General features: G+C 36.2%; 2 protein-coding genes across 2 annotated transcripts; one reads left to right on the top strand and one right to left on the bottom strand.

Moving 5' to 3' along the window:
- Positions 1-1,409: 1,409 nt before the first annotated feature.
- On the bottom strand, positions 1,410-9,887 carry zgc:92606. Its single transcript, NM_001002707.2, is given in 5 exon segments — positions 1,410-1,870; positions 3,880-3,998; positions 4,742-4,820; positions 5,431-5,520; positions 9,706-9,887. Coding segments are annotated over 4 exon segments (354 nt in total). The 5' UTR covers positions 9,706-9,887; the 3' UTR covers positions 1,410-1,804.
- A 1,962-nt stretch (positions 9,888-11,849) lies between these two features.
- Positions 11,850-21,481, top strand: leng8 (leukocyte receptor cluster (LRC) member 8). The gene is given in 15 exon segments (NM_001089519.1): positions 11,850-12,102; positions 12,766-12,901; positions 13,008-13,145; positions 14,274-14,348; positions 14,442-14,862; positions 14,946-15,123; positions 15,240-15,410; positions 15,537-15,764; positions 15,880-16,044; positions 16,334-16,628; positions 16,737-16,838; positions 16,912-16,980; positions 17,077-17,206; positions 17,325-17,532; positions 17,640-21,481. Coding segments are annotated over 15 exon segments (2,520 nt in total). The 5' UTR covers positions 11,850-12,061; the 3' UTR covers positions 17,803-21,481.
- Positions 21,482-21,683: the final 202 nt, after the last annotated feature.

Below are 21,683 nucleotides of genomic sequence, written 5' to 3'. Positions count from 1 at the left end.
TTAATAAAGAAATTTGTTGAATTATTTATACAATAAAGACCTCGCGGTGTTATTTTATCTTTAATTTATTCCGTTTTTGTACCAAAATACTATTTATTTCAATTCATTTGTAATTTGGTAGTTTAGTACAGGTTTCCCCCACAAGTCCAAATGAACCAAAGTTCATGCACTATAGGTGAATTGAATAAACTAAACTGGCTGTAGTGTATGTGTGTGCATGTATAAGTGTATGGTTTTTCTGAGTAGGTTGCAGCTGGAAAGGCATCCGCTGTGTAAAACATATGCTGGAAAAGTTGGCGGTTCATTCTACTGTGGCGACCCCTGATGAATAAAAGGACTAAGCCAAAGGAAAATGAATAAATGAATGAAATAGTGAAATTGTGTGTGTGTATATATATATATATATAAATATATATATATATATATATATATATAGAGAGAGAGAGAGAGAGAGAGAGAGAGAGAGAGAGAGAGAGAGAGAAAATTAAAATATTGCAATGTCAGTTTTTTTCCAATATCACGCAGCTCTAACAGGCATATTCAATTTTCAATTGTTCAATTTTTTTTTGTTTTTAGTTGTGAAAAATGTTTATCCAGTCATTTTTACTATGATAGATGTTAATTTATTAATTTAAACCCCCAGTTTAATTTACTTTATAGTTCCTGTAATTAACTAGGTACTTTCTTAGGCATTAAAGCTGCATCTTATGTTTGTTCAAATAGACGTTCATTACATTATTTTAGTGTCGTGTTTCCATGATATTTTGAATTTGTTTTTATGAATCTGTTCGCCTTCTAAATATTAGTATTTACATTAATTTGTGAAAGTTACATTAGACCTTATTCTTTTTTAACAAGAAAAAAAAAAAAAAAAATATATATATATATATATATATATATATATATATATATATATATATATATATATATATATATGTACTGCTTCACATTTACTCACCCTTCACTTGTTTGTTGTTTTCAGTGAAACACAAAAGAAGATATTTTGTAGAGTGTTTAAAAACCTGATAGCCATTGGCTTTAGTGGCATTTTATTTCCTACTATGGGTGCTCAAACATTCTTCAGAATATCCTCTTTTTATTAAGCAGAAAAAAATAAATACATAAAGGTTTGGAAACGCCTTGATGGCGGGTAAATATTTAGGTGAAAACTCCCTTTAAGTCAGGGGCGTCTGGCATAGTTTAGCTTTAACTTTCTTTAACTTCCTTCAAGTTTCTAGTACACATAGTAAGAGCTTGATTAGCTGGTTCAGGTGTGTTTAATTCAGGTTGGACTTAAAATATGCAGGACACTGGACACTCTGTACTTTAAGTACTTTCGAAGGTATGCATAAACTTAAACACAAGATATTTGGGCACAACAAAAAAAAATGCTCAAAGCCATCTAAAACATTTGAAAGATTTTTTATTATGTGCACAAAAGTTATTTATAATACTTTACAAAAAAAAACACTATTTGCATTAAATACAAATGATGCGCTCCTGGGAGAGAAAGATGTAATATATACTTGCTTACTACAACTTTTTTGTTTCTCCAAAATTTATTTTTGTTTTTTCCCTCTCTTTATCGTCTCTCAGTTCAAATACTTTACTGACAAGAATCTGTTCAGTGTAACACATTCGAGTTTCCTCCAAATACTGATAAATAAAAACAGCACCCATTAGACCCCGTTATCAACAATGCTTCCTTTAGGTACAATGTTTTAAACATGGGATAAATAGTTGTAAAATAATGCATCATCTTTCTCTCTCGTTCTCCGTTTCCACTGTACGTCTGTCCTCACTCTCAGGCTCCATAAACGCTCTCATTACTGTACGTCATATACAGGAACAGGTCTTCCTCATGGTGTTCCTAAAAACACAGACATGGATGATATAGTACATTTACTGTAGGTCAGTACCTGTATTTGTTTACAGGCAACACATTACAATCAGGTTTCATTTGTAAACAACATTAACCAATGTGAATAAACAATGAAAACAAGCATTACAAACCTTAAACTTGAATTTAGCTTATTAGAAATAGCATTGAACATTTGCATGTTTTATTAAATAATTTTATCTAAAATCATGAAATGCAGTAACAATTGTTTCTGATGTCCCTAAAATGTTCATGTGAAGTTTCAGCTCAAAATAACCCACAAATAATCTATTATAACTCTTTAAATCTGCCCCTTTTAGGCTCCATTCTAAATTGTGCTATTTTGGTGATTATCGCTTTAAATTCAAATAAGATGGGTGGAGCTTAAATGCCTATGTGTCAACACAGTGGCATATGCAAAACTCTAATGGCAGATGGCTGCTTCTCACTCAGGGTTGTTTATGCTAATGAGGGAGTCACTAATGGGCGAGGCTTTCCCCCTCAGATCACATGTTCAAAGGGTGAATGCCAATTAAAGTGTTTTAAAAAGTTAATTAGATAATGAATGAAGTGAAACTGAATTATTTTTTGTGGTAATAATTTTTTTTTTTAATAATATTAAAATGTAAAAAAGTGTGTATTTTTACTGTTCAAAAGTTAGTTCAACAATATTCAGCAAAGACAGATTAATCAAATTTATAAAATACAGTGGTTCCTCGCTATAACGCTGTTGACCTTTCACAGCCTCGCAGGTTTGCTAACTTTTTGACATGCTTTTTAGTACAGCACATTGTGTTCTGCGTCCTGATTAGCGTGCTGTGTTCTGCGTCTCGACTGGCTGTATACCATTGTCATTCAATCTCCTCCAAACAATGTCACCTGTATAGTACAGAATGCATTCAGCTTGCCAAATTTACATAAATCTTCGATCGCTAGCAGTGCGACTCTGACGTTTCCTCCCTGCAATGTTGATGAAACATTCTGTGCACTCGAAGACAGAGGAAGATGCTACCTATGGCACAAAAAATGTAACTTCTGGACATGCTAAAGGAAGGTAGAAGCTATGCGGCTGTAGGGCACCATTATGGAATAAATAAATAAGATCAAATAGTTTTGATCTTTGGTTTAATTTCATAATACTCGACTTATTTAGAAGGTTTGAACTCGGAGAGTGTTTAAACAAGAGAGAAAATCTGAAAATGTTAATGCCTGACTGAGAAGTGTATGAAGCGAGTTGTGAGGGGTTTTACAGCCTTAAAACATCTATAATAATGGTAAAAAAATAAAGCTGACTACTTTGTGGATTTTACCTAATGCGGGTTATTTTTAGAATGCATCTCCCGCGAATAACAAGGGACCACTGTCATACAAAGTACAGCACGTGTTACTAACTTGAATTTTCTATTCATAAAAAAATCTGGCAAAAAAACAATAAATGGCAACATTGACAATGAATTTTACTGAGCGTCAAACCAGCATTTCAAAATGATTTCTGAATAATCAAATGTCAATCCAGTACTAAAAATTCAGTTTTACCATCAGTAAAATATGTTTTAAATAGAAATCCTTTTCATAATATTACAGTATTTTTGTTCAAATAAATGCAGTCCGAGTATAAGAAGCTTTCAAAAACATCATATTAATCTTTCTGACTATACTTTTGAATGATAGTGTGTAAATATTTCTAAAGCTTTTTTAATTAATCACATATTATTCAACACGAACAACAAATAAAATCTATTAAAATACAATTCAAGTGTATTTGTATTGTGCAGCTCTACGAAAGTTGCATGATATTACAGTCAAAATCAAAAAGTTAAGGTGTAAAAAGATAATCCTGCTTATCATCAAATAATAATAATAATATTTGTCACTAAATTTTCAAGAAAAAAAAAAATTTTTTTTATTTTAGGTTAAAACCAGTGATTGTTTTTGAACATCCTATGCTAAAAGAAGTTGTTTATCTTACATAGCAGCAGCAAAGAGGAAGATTGAGTTACCTCATACACCGCAGACAGGGGGGAACTGGATGGAGGGAGGGAATTTTTGACGAAAAAGAAGAGCGCTTCTTCTGGCCTCATAGACACTCGCTGTCTGATCAGGAAACAGAGCTGACCGACTGAAAGAAAAAAAGAGAGAAAGACAGTCAGATCAAAACTTAACGGCTTCTCCACAGTTTCGTTTCTTTCTCATGAGGAAGATGGGAATGGGGAAGTTTAGGGTCAGTGAGAGTGTCCAAAATATTGAAAGAGCTTAAATTCACCGATGTTAAATTACACCAGTGGTTCTCAATTCCCCCCAGAGAAATCTCCTCATGTCTTAAGATAATTAAGCATTCAGACGTTAATGTCCAAACATGTCTTTATATAAGTTCAGTATTGTTGTTGCAGAGGAAATATAACACAGAAAGCGGGATTTAAGTATTTTCCAGTGGGTTAGATATTAATTAACAGTCATACAAACATCTTTACCGAAGCCTCTCTACTTGACAGTTGGTCTTGCGCGTCCATCATGTTTGAAGTTTATTTACATTTTCACCTGTGTTTGTAGTTCTAATTGAATTCACATCCAACACGCAATGAACTCTGGGCAATATCAGCAGTTAGAGTATGGACGCTTCTACACTTAAAATTTTTACGGGAAATAGTAAACCATTCCGGAACTTTTTACCTGATTACGATTTGGGACACTAATTCTATTTTCAAATATTTAGGATGGATAGTATGCAAATTGGGACGCAGCTTTACAAAATGAGCAGGGGGGGGGGGGTGACTGGAATTGAGAATCACTGAATTACACATTGATTGTGTACAGTAATGAGTTGAGAGGATTTCAAATGTAAATGTATGGAGATTGTTTTACCTGTGAGGTCTGAAGGAACAAGGTATTTCTTTTTGTCAAGTTCTGGAGCTCTTGATCTTGCAGCTCTCTCCACAATTATCTAAACAGACAAGCATAGAAGAAAAATTAACAAATACTACTGTGAGATCAATCAATTGGCAATTTAACTTGTGGTCATATAAAAAAATAATTGTGCACTAAAAAAGACTGGATACACCAAGTTAACCTTTAACCACCATTAGACACCATTATTGGATCATCTAGGTAGACCCATACAATTCAATGAACTCCTAGAACAAAATCCTTTCAGAGATATAGATTATTGATTTAAATAAATAAATAATAAATCAATCCTATGCATAACATATAACATTTCAAGAAAAGCCAACATTTTTGTCCACATAATGTAATTAAATGGTGACCAATACTGTTTAATTAAAATATTTTTTTAATTGGCAACATTGTTTAAAATATGTAAAAACAGTTATTAAAACTTGAAAGTCACAAAAATTAATTCTGGTTAATTTAATAACAGTATTTATAGTTTTTGTTAATACAAATGAACAAAATGAATATATATATATAATAACCAAAATACTGAAAATAAAGCTGAGAGTCACTGTTTGAAGTAGTTAAGACATTTCACCAGTTAATAATTCACTTAAGAAATCTGATTAAAAAGCGTTCTTGTTTGTTATTGAGAGACTGACCGGAATTTTATCCGGATGTTTGGCACGAACTCGTTCCCCCTCCGCTCTCCTGACCTCCAAAGGAACACTTCGCTGATACTGGCTAGACATCTGAGGGCCAAACACACATCAACATTAACCACAAACAATACAGCCTTCCTCTTGAAATGCACAGAAATCAACCTGCATATTTCTTAGAGTTACTTATAATTGTTTCTTTTATTGTCACTGATTATAATTGATTATACTCATTCAAACGCAAATAAACATGAATTGTCTGATATATATATAAAGAGTTCAGATGCAAAAACCTCTAAACGCCATTTAGACTTTTCTTCTACAATAAGCATTATTCTCTGCCTCTTATGTGTATGTTCAGTTATTTCATGTTAAAATCTATGAAAATAACCTATTATTTGTCGTAAAAATGAAATTACTGAATCAAGACACAGGAGAAAAATGCTAATTTTAGAGGAAAATTTTAGATGGCATTTAGAGGTTTTTGCATCTGAACTCTTCATATAACCATTAATAAAACATGTATGTTCTGATTTAGTCAGTGTACACATGAAGTAATAATAAACTAGTTTTCATTAAACACTCCTGGCTATCCTGTCAGCCCACCACGACTCTTCCTCTCCTTTGCCCTCAATCCAGATGTTCTTCATAAACATTTCTACCATATGTTAAAAATAAAGGAATAATTCATCCCATTATTAGCAGAAATGTAAATCAACGGCTACTATCACTTTAAGAAAATACAAAAAAATAAATAAAAAAATAAAAACAATTACAGAGAGAATACAATGAATGCCTCCTCACGATATATTGTTGTCCCATAAGCAAATCAGCCTGTGTGTGCAAAATACTAAATTATTTTATAAATAATTTTTATTTAAAAAGTTTTATTTTAAACCATTTTTATTTTAAAAATTGTAACCTTTAATTCACAACTTCAACGTATAGAGTAGTAAAAAGTCTTGAGCATGTTTTTGACAATCTTCCTGTCGCATAATGGAATATGCACACAGGCACAATCTCAAAACATTGCTGTTCGGTCACAGCTTTTTAAAATTATTTAAAGTCACAAGGGTAGGCACAAGTACTGTTTTGATAAACAATACAACATATATGTATGTCCTCACTTACTCAGCACATATGTGAGTCTGCATTAGGGCTGCAACTAACGATTATTTTGATAATCAATAAGTTGAGCATTTTATTTTCAATTATTTGTGACCATCAAGCTGCGGGCTGCAGCAAGGACAAGTAGTCTACACTGAACAATAGTTTAAACCTCCCCCTACCCTAAACCCAACTATCACAGTAGTATAGGTGTTACCTTAGTGGTCGGTACAATGTCCACTACCTATTGGACCTGGTGCAGTATGTCATTGATTTTACAGACTGCAGCGAGTACATCTTGAATTAATCGGATGAAAACAAATCGCTTTTTAAATTTGACTTTTACTACATAAAATTGTAAATCAGGGTGTTATTTATGCATAAAAGTATACTTTAAAAAATAAGAGCTATGCATCAAATTTTTATATCTTTAATTTTGACATTATAAACTTTAAATGAAAAACAACGTGTATTTTTTAACAGTACATTTTTTTCTAAATATGCAGAATATTACTAAATAAAAAGCAAAACAAGGATTGTACTCCTATTATATTCATAATATGAAATGAGGATCACATGCTGACATTATCAAATATTTATTTTTGAAACAGAGGTTGAAGAACATGTAAACTTTCACTGCTCAGTGCACAAATGTCATGTTATTAGCATTCTCTAAAAACCACAATATTGAATAACTGTAATAATCTGCAGCTACTGTTGTTAGCTGATTTTAAATATGTGGTATCTCACTCTACATTTGCAACATTTAGTTTAAGCTAATTTTAAGTAGTGCCGTTTAATTGATCATCACTATATCTCATAACCATTTGCCAAGGCTGTGGATAATATGCAGTAAAAACGTTTAGCTTCTTGCCAATCAGACCCATAATGTGACTGTATAAGTTCTTAGTATAATATATGTATATATTTTATTATACTCTAAAAGTGTTGGTTGGTATTGACTTGCATTTTATGAATTACCTAGGACAGTGGTTCTCAAACTGTGGTGCGTGTACCACTAGTGGTACGCAGGCTTCCCACTAGTGGTACGCGGAGGAATGAAATATGTCATGTACATGCTACATATATTTAAAAATGTATCAAAAATTATGTATATATTATGCCATATATGACATATAGCCTATATTTCTGAGGTAATCTGGCACGTTTTTTTAACTGTGCAGAGTTGTAGCTGCTTTACTGGGCCTACTACGCTACTGTATTTCAATACTACAATTTTTTTCCTAAGGTGGTACTTGATGAAAAAAGTTTGAGAACCACTGACCTAGGACATTTTCACCTAAAAAAAATTCTTCAATGTTTAAATATAGAAAAAAATACCACACGTATCTTTGAGTCCTGAGTAAATATGAGGCTCAAAAAGCAACATAAAACTAGTAACATTTCTTTATATATATCAGGGCTCAACAATAAGGACTGCCCAGTGGCCCGGGGCCAGCATGTGAGATGCTCGGGACAATAGACAGGATCATTACAGGCCTGATACAGTCTTAGAATCGAGAAACTGTTTGGGTTTTTAAACCTTCAAATGCTACCTTCTCTGTGATGTCATAAACACCATATTGCTTTTGGTTCCTCTTATCTGATGGCATGATGTTGTGAGCATGTTATTTTTTTCCATAACAACCAGTACAGAAGATGTTTGTTTTTAACTTCATGGAAGCAGACATTGCGAGGGTACACCATGACAAAAAAAAAAAATTTAAATAAATAAAAATGGAAGTGATGTTATGTACAGTTTGCCATCAGTTTGGCAGGTCACCCACTTTTGTTTTGCAATAAAACACCTGCACATTTTCCATACTGCTACTTTTGTTTGCATAACATTTATAATTTTGCTCATTATGTTAATTAACATGTTTAGAATATTTAAATTCTAGTTTTACAAAAAAAAAAAATCTTTTAAATGTGTGGCTAAGAAATGGCTATTAGCTTTTTTTCTTTGGTGGGGCCAGTGAAAATATTGGCAGGGCAAGTAAAAATCTGAACCACTGGTCCGATCGGGCCAGTAGAAAAAATCCTTAGCGTTGAACCCTGTATATTTCTCAAATAAATGTTGAATTTTTGAGTGAAATATTCCTTTAATCCCACATGACATTTTTTCACAGACCTGGCACCATACAATAGCTGAAAAATCATCTCTGTTAAAAATAAAATGTTTTAATAACAACTAAAGGAATGAGAATTGTGCACAAGCTTCGGAATCTTCCACTATAAAATACAGAGGCGGTGACGCTTGTTTGTTTTGTTTATGTTCACCCAACCATACTTGTGCCCTGCAGAGGCACATTACATAATACTGGCATAAACACACACACACATCTCCTATTGAAACAAAAATAAAACAATAATGACTATTTTGCTTTCATTCCCATATACTTTGACATCTGAATAGCAGAGTGTCCAAAGAACATGCCAGAAAGTGAATCTAATAAAGATCATGTGGTCCAAAATGACTGGATGACTAGAAGGTATCTTTTTTGTGTCCTAAATAGCACCTTTAAGAGCACTGTAGCTGCATTAAAGCATCTATCAATGTGTGTGCATTTCTTTTCTGGTCATTTACTGTACCAAATGTAGGTACTCTGAATACCATAGCATAGTACATACATAAACACTTATATTCAGTATAGTGGTATTATAAAATGCAATTTCACCGCTCATATCCATCTCATTATAAGCCATTATAAATCATATCATATTAGACGTCAACAGGTTTGTTATTTTTGTAATACTTGACGGTATTGCGAAGGAGACAAGCTGGAACAGGGAGTGCTGCAATGCGAAAACATGTCCTCCACTGTACTGCCCTCTCTGCTGCACAATTACATTCACTCAGCTTTTAATAATAATACATAGAGATAATAATCTGCTGCCAACAGTAATTACGTGATATAGTAAGATAACTACAGTCATAAACAACAGCTAACGTTAATGACGTAGGGCCGCGAGCTCATATGATCTGACCTGCTAACGTTATTCCGCCCTATCGCTGTTAAAGGAACAAAAGTGAATTGAATGCGGGTAACCGCGAGTCTGGTGTTTAAATCTGTGATCCACCACAAAATCCACGAAAGTTTGCACCCTGAAACTAACTTTACCCACAAACTGGGGTTATGGATGGCTGCGGTAAAACCACAGAAAACATACCTTGGGTGAAAACTGGTGAATTCAGGATGAAACCAAATTTAACGCCTGTCTTCCCCTCTTGGCCGAAAATCAAATGCCCGTATCAGCGAAGCAATTAAAGTAATGACTTAAACTCAATAACTTTTTTTATTATAAGTCGCCTTCTATGTTGAAGATGTCGACTGGCCCACTTCTCCCACTAATAACAACAACAAATGATGCACCGCCTCTTTCTGAGAACTAACCAATGGGAATGAGGAAAATAGACTGACAGAACGTCAAGCAATTTAGGGGAGAGAGAAGGCGGGATTTAAACGTGTTGACAGTGCTTCAATTGGCCAGAGAGTGGTGTCACTCAAGCATTTTGTAGTCAGTGGAACCAATCATAACAAAGGAAAATTAGGCCAATGAACAGAGGTCTACAGTGTAGCTGTAAATACGTGTCTGACGTGTCCTTATCGAGGCAACCAGCATGTGATGGTAGCAACCCAGGACAGAGACAATAAACAGTTTTGGGAAGTAAAAAAGCTAGTCGTTTTAATTAACTAACTTGTAATGAAATTGTAATTTAATACAATTTTGTCTAATGAAGGAACATTATTTTTATTTACAGAATTTATCCCAAGAACAAAATTCCTATTACATTACTGGAATTTACGATACTAACGGGGGCAATGCCTGCTGGTACATCAGCACTTTCTATTTGTCCTCCTAAACCTGAACAGACCTCAGTCATTTAACTGTTTCTCTGGATTTAAGCCTAATAATGACAAAATTAGATCTTTATAATCTTAAAAGAAAATATGTCTATGTTCTATACCATATGTTGTTTTTTACTGGAACAATATCTTTAATAATGTAAACTGGACTCAAGTAACATATGGACATTACCTCAATTTTTAATTCAATTTAATTAATTTTTTTATTACAAATAAGGCAAGAAATATCATTTAAATTACTTCCCAGAGTTTATCCATCAAAAATATTTTTACGAAAATTTTAAATTGATATTGAGTTAGGATGCTGTTTTGGTGAAAGCTTAAATGAAATTTCACATTTATTTTGTTCTTGCCAATATATAATTTAATAATATATATTTATAATATATTTTTGGATTAATGTTGAAGCTTTTATTGCTCAAATTATTTAAAAAATAATTTACCTTATAAACATGTGATATTGGGTTATCATGTTTAGGATCGCTCTTTAAAAGATGCTGGTTTTATTATGAACATTATGTTATTATAATGTAAATTTTACATACATAAATCAAGTTTGCCAAAAGCAAACCTCTCTTAATGGTGCAAAAGAGATTCAAATGTATATAAAAGTGAATTCTAAGTCTAAAAATAAAAAAAGCAATTAAAACAGTTCCTTTAACATTTTGCTATTATAATTTTTTTTAATAATATTTGTATGCATTTGCTGTAGTAAAATTGCATTTAATGACTCTTGTCAATAACTAAAATTAGAAAAATGTGTGTAAAATATTTATGTAATTCGATAATTATGCTCCCTCTCCTAAGGTGATTTTGTTGTATAAACAACTGTACATGCAGGTTCTTGTTAGTAAAAAAAAATTATATCTATAATGTTGTTTTCTTATTATTTAGGACAGTGAACAGAAAATATCAAGCTATTTAATTTAAATGAACCCCAAAATGTAAAATGTCCCCCAAGCTTTGTTAAAATTACTAGTATTTTACAGATACTGAGACATGCAAACTTGGTATGAACAAATGCCCTGGTAGAATAAGTAACAGCATGAGGAGAGCCAAGTGTAGTAAATAATTTTAAAAACTTAGATCATACAGGTCATACCAGGCACAATGAGTAACTATATTCCTTATTCTCTGACTGACAGTATTTTTGAAACATTACACAAACATCCAGGATAAGAGATTACTCTCTTTGACGTTGTATTTCTGCATTTCCTTTTTGCACAGAAAATATACTTAATCCATTTATGACTGTACACATACTGGCCTGTTGCCATTAAGCGTATGTGTGGTTTGCTCTGCTCGTATGCAGAACATTCAGTCCTCCAAAAATGAAAAATAAATAAATCAAGTCCTCCAATGAGAGAACGCGGAAGAACATTTCCGGCGACTGCGTCCTCACCGGCAGCCATTTTGTTTGAGGTGTTGACATTCATCCGTTGAGTTCGGAGAACTAGTTGATATGGGCTTCAGTTTAACTCTGATGTCGACAGGAACGTATTTAATTTAAGACAGTCGGTATACACTATTGTTAAACATTTTTGTAGCAGATTATATAGTAAATATTTTCTATTAAGCGTTAGTACGATTTCTTTTCTCATATTTGCGTAGATTTTTTTCTACGAGCTAACAGTAACTAACTGGTTAGCTCTGGCAAAATGGCGGCGAATGCGGCTCAACAAGCCCCGACACAAAACTGGTAAGGCGTTTTTATATCTCACTAATGACATCTTCACGTTTCTAACGAATTTTGTCTGTTAAACGTCTGTCTCACCAAAAGGTTTCACTGCATATTTTGAGGTACAAATAGGTGTAACAATCGATTGAGATTTTGGCGTTCGCTAGCTTATCCGCTTCTCTTTGCAGATTTAACGTTAACGAATTATTTCGTCGTATCGGCCTGCCATTTTTAATAAGTTGGATATAGGTTGATGTTTTTATTTTAATTTTTTAATTTTGTTTTCTGTTAGAGGTAGTCCATACTAGAACTGGAATCGAGTGGAATTAACGTCTGTCTTGTTGTAAAGGCCTCATTGGTGACCAGCATATTTATCATTGCTAAGTTACACTGTTTCTTATCGTTATGGCTTTTAATCAAAACACTTTTAGCGAAACAAGCCAGACACAGTATGCTTAACAAATCTGAACAAGTTATAGGAAATGCAATGACTCTTAAAATTCACTTGCCAAAATAACGTTACGAATATTACACCGTCTGCAGTCAGTTTTTGTTTGTATATGAACCTTGTTTTGTGTGGGTCACGGTATGCTTGTGTAGATGTATGTAAATGTTTTTAAAAGGTCTGATATGCCGTGAACTAAAATCCATATTACGTTTACCTTATCTTGTTTTGATCTGCAGGCCGTATGGTAATAATTCAAGTGGTGAAGGCCCAGTCCACGAGAACCCAGAATGGGAAAAGGCCCGACAGGCTCTAGCATCCATCAGTAAAAGTCAAAACTCTACCAAACCTTCAACTAATCAAACCACACAACAGGTTAGTGTTTCATGAGAATAGAGGTGGACATTTTTATCAGTTTTAAACCCATGCTTTATTGCGTGGTAAAATGGTTGATTTTTGATTTTTCTTATTTTCCTGTTAGGCTGGACAGTATCAGGCAGCAGTTACAGACTCCTCTGCAATGCAGCAGCAGCAGTATTATCAGCAGTGGTATCAACAGAACCAACAGCAGTATGCTGGTTACCCTTATCCTTATAACTACTACTACCCCATGCCTCCGGTAAATAAATGCACTCCTACATTTTTGAACATGTATCTGTAAACAGTCCTTATCCATTTCCCTTTAAATCTTAACCGAAAGGTTAGCTGCAGAGAGTAAGCAGTTTTTTTTTTTTTTTTTTTTTTTTTTTTTTTTTTAAGCGTTTGTGTTGGATTGGAGCTTTTATACCACACACTGAAGCAGCATTGCTGCAATTATTTTGGTCCTTGGTCTATTTTTAACACGCTGATTACGTTCAGTTAAAGTGATAATGCATTAGTTATGACCAAAAACAAATAGAAAAAATTGACAGCCGAAAAAGTAGAAGTTTTACCCAAAAAATGCATGGACAATTTCCACTGGTTTTTATATTGTCAATCAAATGAACTGAAACGATTTAAAAATGCAACAAGTATTTGTTTGGGTCTGAACTACAAAACTACATTTAAAACAAAATTTAGTGTCAGTTTTGCTTAAGTTGCAAACTAGTTTGATTGTGTATAATTATACATTATAACTATATTTGTATAAAAAATACTACAACTGTACATCATGCTGACAATAAAAACAAAATCACATGAATTCACAGGCAGTTGTCTTCTGAGTGCACCCAAAAAGACATGAATGACCCTCTTCATGGAGCTTGAGAAGCATAAAGTTCTTTATGATCTACATATATAGTAAAAAAAGACTTGCAGGTTAAAGAAGCAGCATAGGAGGAAGGTATCATGGCTCTTGTTGCAGATTATTTTAGATAGATAGATTGATTGATTGATTGATAGATAGATAGATTGATCTGTGCAATAGCTGCTGCATAGGTTGCACACTGCTGGTGTAAAAAGCAAATGCCTGCCTGCTGCTTCCTGGTCTCCCTACACATTGTGCACACACTGCTTTTGCTCTGGTTGCACATGCAGTGTGAAGAAGGCGTTACCTGAAACGAGGCTAAATGTGTCAGAGTGGTTGAGCTGAAGTGCATCATGACAGCCATAAAGCAGAGAAACAGCTTCATTCTGTGATTTCTCTGTGGCATCTCTCTGGGCTGAAGTGAACCGTACCTTTGCATTTGCAGTGGTTTACTTGCTGTTAACACAAAAATCACTACAAAAAATATTTATTAGTTTTTTTATTTTTTATCATCCCTCATAGTATGGTGGTCCATATCCTCCAGGACAGTATGGTGTACCCGGGGGCTACCAGACACCCACTACCCCTACTGGACAGGTATAGACTTTTTTTGTGGGTTTCTGTTGGCCAAATGTATATCACATAGGTGTGTAAGCGTAAAGTAATGCTCTATTTTTCTCTCTATTTCAGGCCCCCTCCATGCCTACAATGGAGGATCAGTCCTCAAATTATCCCCCCCAACCTCCTCCTCCTGCAACCCCTCAACCCCCCCCTCAAAGTCCTACGTCCAGTGACCAGCCCCCACCCCCTCCTCCACCCCCCATACCTCCCCAACCCAATGCCCAGTACCCCCGTCCACCATCCCAAACCCCCTACAGCCCTAATGGTGTCCTGCCATACAGCCCTACAGATTCAAACCCTATGATGCGGGGATACAATCCAGGGCAGATCCGGCCAGGGTACCAGGGTTACCAGACTCCAGTATATCAGCCCCATCAGCAGCAGGCTCCAGCACCAGGCCTGTACGGAGGCGCAGGCAGGGTGGATGCTAAAAAACCTAACAATAGCAATATGAATAAAGGTGGCCAGCAGCTGTGGCAGCGCATGAAACGTATGCATATGTGTCCTCGTAATATGTGAATTATGTAGCGTGTAATTTAAGTATCTCCTAATGCTTTCTTTTCTTTTCAACAGAGGCACCAGGAACGGGCGCTGTTAAATTTAATATACCCAAACGCCCTTACGTCATGTCCAACCAAAACTTCCCGCCAGGTGAGCAGGGCCCTGGATTGGCTCCCCCCACTGCAACCAACCCATCATCTGGCTCTACTAGTGCAACATCCAGTGCTTCAACGGGAGGTGCCCAAACACGGTAAATGTAGTGGTAGTGTTTAAAATTAAGAGGCTGGTTGAAATATGCTTGTCTTGGAAGTAAATGATTGCATATACCTAGACTGAACGGGACAAAACTGTGTTTTTTTAAAATAGGCCTCAAGATTGGCCACAGGCCATGAAAGAGTATGTACAACGCTGCTTTACAGCCTGTGAATCTGAAGAGGATAAAGATCGTACTGAAAAGATGCTGAAAGATCTTCTGCAGTCCAGATTACAGGACGGCTCTGCTTACACTATTGACTGGAACAGAGAACCACTGCCAGAGTGAGTTGCATCAAAATTTTTTGGAACTATTAATTCATTTCAGCTTTCTTTTCTATGAGTGGCTCATTCAAATTGAGCTTTCGAGCTACTTAACTACTGCCACTAAACAAGTGTTCTCTTTAATAGTCTAAAGCCAAAACCATCTCGCTGGGAGGTGATGCCTCAACTTTCTCAGGAAAATAGTATTGGAAGGGGTGGAGCCACACGTGGCAGGGGCGGAGCCAGGCTGGGTAACTATAGAAATGTCTTTTCTCAAAGAAGTCCCTCTTCCAGCTCCTCTGGGTCATCCCGCTCCTCTTCACGATCGCCTTCCCCTCACAGCCGACACAGGGACAGGAGTAGACATCACCGCAGGTAATGTGCTGGCTTGCAAGCTTGGTTAATCTAATAAAGCAGATCAAGTCACTTAAAGTTGATTGAAATTGGAAGATCGACAGGATTTGACGAGTGGTTATTTTTCCTCCTCCAGTGACTCTGGCTCACAGTCAGACGGCAGCATGTCGAGTGATCTTCGACTCTCATTGACCCGCAGGCAGCAAAAGGGTGGCAGAGGCCGCGGGGCAGAAAGAGAGAGAGGCAGAGGAGCTGCTGGGGAGAGAGGCAGAGGAAGAGGCAAAGCAAACAGAGGGCGGAGGTAAGCTATCAGTGCTAGTACACTAGATTTAAATGCCTTGCACCAAGTCAAAGGTGTCAAACTCAGTTCTTGGAGGGCCAAAGCTCTGCACAGGTAAGCTTTAACTATAAACAGACCGAATCAAACTAAGTAAGTCCTTCAGGCTTGGTTTAAACCTCCAGATAAGTGTATTGAAGCAGGGTTGTGGATCTCCTGGAACTGAGTTTGACACCGCTGCACTAGGCAATTATTTTATCAATTTTGGCAGTTTGTTAGAGGTCTCATTACTTTCTCCTATGACTTCTTTCAGGAATATGGAAGACCTAGCCAGTGGCGTTGGTAAAAAACGTAAAGGCGGTAATGCAGGCCTTGACTTTCACGACCCAAATCGTGAAGCAAAGAAACAGAGCCGTGCAGCACGCTTCCACACTAAACTACGCACTGAGCCCCTGGTGTTAAACATCAATGTTTTTGACCTCCCCAACGGTACCCAAGAGGGATTAAGTTGGGATGACTGCCCCATAGTTGGCACCTGCCAGGACATCACAAAAAACTACCTCCGTCTCACCTGTGCCCCAGATCCTTCAACCGTCAGGCCTGTACCTGTGAGTGTTTCTCAGAATGTTGCTTGTCTTTTGAGTGAATGATTTGTGTTATTTGTGGTCCGTGGTTGTCTGTTTCATACAAAAATTGCTTTAAAAATTGTGTTTTAGGTGTTGCGAAAATCCTTGATTGCAGTAAAGGCTCATTGGAAAAGCAATCAGGACTACGTCTACGCATGTGAACAAATGAAATCCATAAGACAGGATCTAACTGTGAGTGATGACTTTTAGTACCATTTACCTGTCTTGCCTTTTTTAGTGTCTTATTTTGAAATGTCTTAATCAGGTGCAAGGTGTACGTACAGACTTTACAGTGGAGGTGTATGAGACGCATGCTCGCATTGCTCTGGAAAAGGTATGAAGGGAAATGTCTTTGTTGAATTAAGTCACAGTATTTTACTATTAATGTATTGGTATTAGACAACAAACCTCACTTTTCTGTTGTTTTTAGGGCGACCATGAGGAGTTCAACCAGTGTCAAACACAGCTGAAGGCGCTGTATAAAGACTGTCCATCAGACAACGTTGGAGAATTCACTGCCTACAGACTTATCTACTACATCTTTACTAAGAACTCTGGAGGTATAGCTATAAATTGCTTTTGCTTAATCAGCAGTTTAATATTTATTTTTATTATTTTGCGGTTCTTATGTATTCTCGTATGAAGCCTTTAATAATCTTGTTTTTTTATTTTTAATAGACCTGACTACTGAGCTTGTGTATCTTACCACTGAGCTCCGTGCTGATCCTTGTGTAGCTCATGCTCTTGAGCTCCGTACGGCCTGGGCGCTGGGCAACTTCCACCGATTTTTCCGACTATATCAGAAAGCTCCACGCATGGCTGCTTACCTTATCGACAAGTTTGTGGAGCGTGAAAGAAATATAGCTCTGAGGGCCATTCTTAAATCGTGAGTAGAGATGCCAGCGTGAAGAATGACTGGGAATTATACCATTATTAATTTCACATCTAACTTCATTGCCTTTTTTTTCCCTCTTCTTTCCCCTCTCTATGCAGGTTCAGGCCCTCTGTGTCGGTGGAGTATGTTCAGTCCAGCTTGGCCTTCCCAGATTTAGACACATGTTTAGCATTTCTAACAGGGCTAGGAATATCATTCACCCCCTCTGACCCAAGCAAAATAGACTGTAAAGTTAGTTCAGCTAGTCTTACAACCTCATAGTAGTGGGGAAGGGTTGGGGAGACCACCGAATGTACATTTATAGAGCTTATATAGACAGATTGTAGAAAAGCCACCAGATATCTACACAGTAAACAAGCACTCAGATTCTAGAGCTGATCATATTTATAAAGATATCTCAGATCTATTTAACTCTTGTAGAGTGATGGACCTTCTGACAGATGGACAGTCGATACATCCACACACAGGGACTTAGTGGCCATTTGAAGACTTAGAATAACCAATTCACAAAACCCATTTAGTCAAGCATCAGGCAACCAAGTACTTGAAGAATTTCCCCCACACCAAAAGATAAACGGGGCAAAGATTAGCTGGGGTCAGGTCACCAGGACACATCATAGATGGAGCTCATAAAGCATTTTCAAGCTAACAGTGTTGTGTGTTCTCATGTTTCTCTCCTCTTAAGCAAACGGCCTCAAAGCTCAAGACGTGAAAGCTTCGTGGTTAATGCTGGAAATAGTCTGAGCCAACTGCTTTACCAGCTCACGGCAGTGCAAAGACAAAGAATCCTTCTGCAAGATCTGTAATGGACTTTAAAGCAAATAGAGCTTTGGTGCAATCCTTCAAGCAAGAAGAGGATGGTTTGTATGCTCCGTTTTCTTTGCCAAGATGTCTTCAGTAAGTCAGTAGAGAGGCTTCGTTAGATCTTCCGTCTCCCCTCATCTTCAACATCCTAATGCTGATAGCAAATAATATTTGGACTGAGTTCTAACAAGATCACCTTCAGAGATGCAAGTTAGGCCCTATTCCACACTATCACCACTTACACCCCTTTCCCACAGTCTACTGCCCCTTTCTCTCCTACACATGGCGTGTCATCACTCAAGAAGCTGGCCTTCATAAGTCACATCCTACTAATCACTCCTCAACACACAGGAAGCACAAGTCAGAGACTCAGTTTTTCCACTTCCCACCACAGCTGTGAGCTGAATTGGGCCAACAATGTCCATGCTCATCCAGGTCCACCTAGTGCAGTTAATTCATCATTAAGTTTGACCATCGTCGACTGAAGAGAGAAGTCCCCTCAAGCATTACCCATACAAGGTCCCTACGCCCTACTTAACCTCATTCAGGAGGAAAAGCAAGATCTGTTTCCCCTAATGGCAAGATGGAGTGTGTCTTCCTCCGTTCTCTCAGGCAATCATCTCATTTCTGCAATGGATACCTTTGATCTGCTGGGGTTTGGAAACACATGGGTTTGTATGGCACCTTAAGCTTCGGCCACATCTACTGGTAATGGCTGGTAAGGAGGACTTGATGTTTTGAAATCGTGGTGGATCTTCGTTCTGCTTGAGTTGAGGTGTTACCATGATCATGCTTGGCTTGTGAGGCTTTATTCAACCCTGCTGGCAGGTTTTGAGTATCATCTCATTTTACAAATGAGCCTAATACAGAACCTTGTTGCACCCCTTTTTGATTTTTTTTCTTTTGTTGATTTGGTATCGAACAATCTATAAAAAAAACTGATTAGATTTGCTCAATATACATGTTGCGATGCAGTATTACATCTCAGAGATTCATATGGCATCATGGCCGTTTAGCTGACAGAGGCATGAAAATTTAAGTTGTTACAAAGTTCTTCTAGTCCTTGATTCCTAATGGTCTTGCAACCTAATTATCACTTTCATTAAAAAGGAACAAGCTTTTTAATATTTTTGCATCTGAAAAAATCACATTTATTTAATGATTTGTTCATCCAGCATAGATCTGAAATAAGTCTGCTTCTGCAAGCTTTGCTCAGGGTCACTAAGAGGATCCCATATGTGAAACATGTACATATGTAGTCATGTAAAAAAAAACGTGTAAAGTGAGATTTATGTTTTCCATTTTACTACTTTAGTTTCATTTTTTGTACAATGGTAAGTGTCGTTTTGATCTATACAGTACATTTACTGGCAGTTTTTAAACTTTATTTTTTGAGTGGTGAGCATGTGCGCACAGATGAGTGGATTACTGCAAATAAGTGGCATTTTCACATGTGATTACAAATTCTCTCTTTAGACACTCGATGGGTGATGTTAGAAAGTAAAACTCAAACTCATGAATTGACAAAGTAATTGCAAGTCTTTCCTGATTTGTTGTTAAGAATACTCAACCATTTATTTTGTTTTTTATTATTAAAGGCAAATAAATCGTCACCTACAAGCTTATCCAACAGTAAGAGTTCCAATTTGGTTTAATCGCTATTTTAACATGCTTTTTTCCCATAGAGTTTTGTTTCATAATCTGATGAACGCTTCATTTTGAAAGTAGGAAATCTATGGGTTCATGTTTTCCTATTTTAATGTTGATTTTGATTATATTAGAGCTTGATTCTGTTCACATGCTTGTATATGATTGTACATTGTAAATGATTCACTGATGCTGTTATTTGCCACATTGACGTTGCTCTCCTCTTCTTCTCAACCTTTACCCCTTCCCACCTCTCATCCTCCTCTGCTCCTGCACTCCTTCATTACCAGATTCTCTCTATCTGTCTTCCTCCTTGCAGTCATACACATGGAGCAAAGCAAGAGATGAAAACATGAGGGCAAAACTAATCCAGAGGCACTGGAAAAATGAGACATCCAGACAGCGGCCTGCTCGGTCATCTTTGTGCTTCTTGTCTGATGCCTTTGTTATTTTGAGGAGAGCTTGATTTCAAATGTGCAATGTTATTTCTGCCAATTCTCAAAACCGTGACGAAAGTGAAGATGTGTGAATTGTGTGTTAGGAATGGCTTTATCTAGTGTGTAGTGGAATTGCTTCTGTATGTTCAGGTATGTCCTTTATTTTTTTTTCAGACTTTTTTGTTTAACAGGTTTTTTTCTTTACTGTTAGATGTATTTGACTGCTTTTTTTTTTGTTTGTTTGTTTATTGATTTTTTTTAAATTAATTTTTTTAATGCTGCTTTATTTTTTGTATGACCCGATTTCTAATGTTTCCTTTTGGTTGTTTGGTGGACATACCTGGTCATACAGATATTTACTGACTTTTCATGTTAACTAAATGTCGAAATAAGTTGGCGAAAGTGTTGAATTTGACTGCAGTTTCTAATGGTAATGTTTTGGCTGCCCGTGATGCTCATCAAATGTTAATCATCTCAAGTAATACCACTGGTTTTTGTTTATTTTTCATGAACTGTATTTTTTTAGCTTTTACCGTTGGTGTATAATATCTTCACAGCAGTATTACTAACAGATTTCACCCCTCTCCTCAAATGTTGCCTGTCCTCTTGCATATCCTACTTTTCTCTGCTCTTATTTCTTTTTTTGCTCATTATTTGTTGCATTTAGATTAGCCTCTGTAAGTGTTCTCTCTGACATTTGTTTTTTTTTTTTTTTTTTAGCCATTGACTGCTTTTCCTCATGTTTTTTTTTCTTTTCTCTCTATCTCTCTGTCTTCTGTTCTTCCTGCATGTTGTTCTTCTGTCTCCCTGCTCTTTCCTCTGTATTGTGTTGTATTGCAATATTGCGATTGATTTCTGTGTGCTCAGTGCTTGGCAGTAAGTATCTCCAACAGGACCGTGCTTGCAACTGTTTTTCTTTTTACAGCTCCGCCTCTCAAAGCCCTAATGTCTCTGAGCTCATTTATACTGAAAATACTGCCCTTTGTAGATACTGAACTGTACATACTGTACCTACTTTCTTATATTGGGAAAAAATAAAGAATTAAATCAGATTTGTTGATTGTCATTTAACCGCAGAAAGCATTTGTTGACTTTGCACGACAGTTCTCATGTATGGTTTTATTGGTTCAATTTTAAATGATTTTTGTAGTTAAATGCTGGATCACAAATAATACAGATGTTGTATTATTAAAAATAGTATAAGTAATACAACAATACAACAAGCGTTTATGAATAGTTTGGGCTAGCTTTTCC

The sequence above is a fragment of the Danio rerio genome, chromosome 16, assembly GCF_049306965.1.
Source record: "Danio rerio strain Tuebingen ecotype United States chromosome 16, GRCz12tu, whole genome shotgun sequence".
Lineage (NCBI taxonomy): Eukaryota > Metazoa > Chordata > Actinopteri > Cypriniformes > Danionidae > Danio > Danio rerio.
Note: the sequence above shows the minus strand (reverse complement) of the source record. Positions and strands in the feature narration are given on the sequence as shown.